Source organism: Atta colombica, unplaced genomic scaffold, assembly GCF_001594045.1.
Source record: "Atta colombica isolate Treedump-2 unplaced genomic scaffold, Acol1.0 scaffold107, whole genome shotgun sequence".
NCBI lineage: Eukaryota > Metazoa > Arthropoda > Insecta > Hymenoptera > Formicidae > Atta > Atta colombica.
The window spans coordinates 3,321,419-3,322,558 of NW_017259192.1; the positions used below are offsets into that span (position 1 = coordinate 3,321,419).

The 1,140-nt window shown below is 24.6% G+C and overlaps 1 protein-coding gene across 1 annotated transcript in view; it reads right to left on the reverse strand.

Moving 5' to 3' along the window:
* Positions 1–607: 607 nt before the first annotated feature.
* Positions 608–1,140, reverse strand: part of LOC108691966 (transmembrane protease serine 9-like) — a 10,565-nt gene continuing 10,032 nt past the window's right edge. Inside the window, exons 13-14 of the mRNA XM_018199979.1 lie at positions 883–940; positions 608–732 (exon numbers count right to left, since the gene is read on the reverse strand). Coding sequence (XP_018055468.1) covers positions 608–732; positions 883–940 — 183 coding nt within the window. The remainder of the gene's footprint in view (positions 733–882; positions 941–1,140) is intronic.

The window sequence follows — 1,140 nt, forward strand, 5'->3', positions numbered from 1 at the left end:
TGAAATAATGTCTTTTGATATTTATAGATACATAATTATAATAGAAAAAATAAGTTATTATACAAATTTCTATTTCTTTTAAAACAAAAGTCTAACAAAACTATTGATCATAATAATGTTCATACATGCACTTTAATCAGTTCTGTTTCATTAAACAAACATTATCGTTAATGCAATAGTGATTGGTGTAGATGAAAACACCCACTACAGAATTGAACAATTTTAACGACGTAGAAAGAATTATGTTGCAGATTGTGTATATCTATAGTGAAATACTCAGTGATATTACGTGATAATATTGAGCTTATCATGTGTCAGAAAACTATTCAGTTAAATGTGTGGATAAGGTATTGTATTTGTAAATCTGGTGTGAATATAAGCGATTAATTACATATAATGTTCGGAACTATCGTTTTAATAATAAATAGCATAAATAGCATAAATAGCAATTTTTCGTAAGATTTATAATCCAAATATATTTATTTCATGAAATATTGATCCATTGAAAAATCTATATCTACACACAATTAGTATTTATATTAAGATATTATAACTAAAATTTAATGTTAACTTTATATTTATTTTTTAATATTCGTTACATAAAAACCTATCTATCTACGCAGAAAATACCATCTTTACTATGGTATTTTATCCAGTTTAGATAATCCGAGTTTTTAACGTATACACCTGGGATTCCAGGATCAGCGCATCCAATACCCCAAGAGACTATACCTGTTGAAATAATAACAAAGAAAATCCTACAGCTACTTATCCTATAGAAAATCTCAAAAGTGAATCATAAATTCTGTTCATAATTTATGATCGTTTTGCGAACTAATCTTTCTGATCGACAATTTATATTCAATTTGATAATATTCTTACCAATTATTTCATATTTCCCATTTATTCTTTGATATAAAAGAGGTCCACCACTATCACCCTGAAATTTTAATAATATTAATATCTTTTAAATGCATGTATATACATTTGTCGAAGAAATAGATGCGTTTAATGATTCCTTTTCTTATATTTATTCGTTTATAATTACTTGTGCAACATAAATTATCAAATAAATACAATAAAAGAAGCTTTATAGGAAATTAATATCTTTAATGATATATATGTATATATATTAAACAT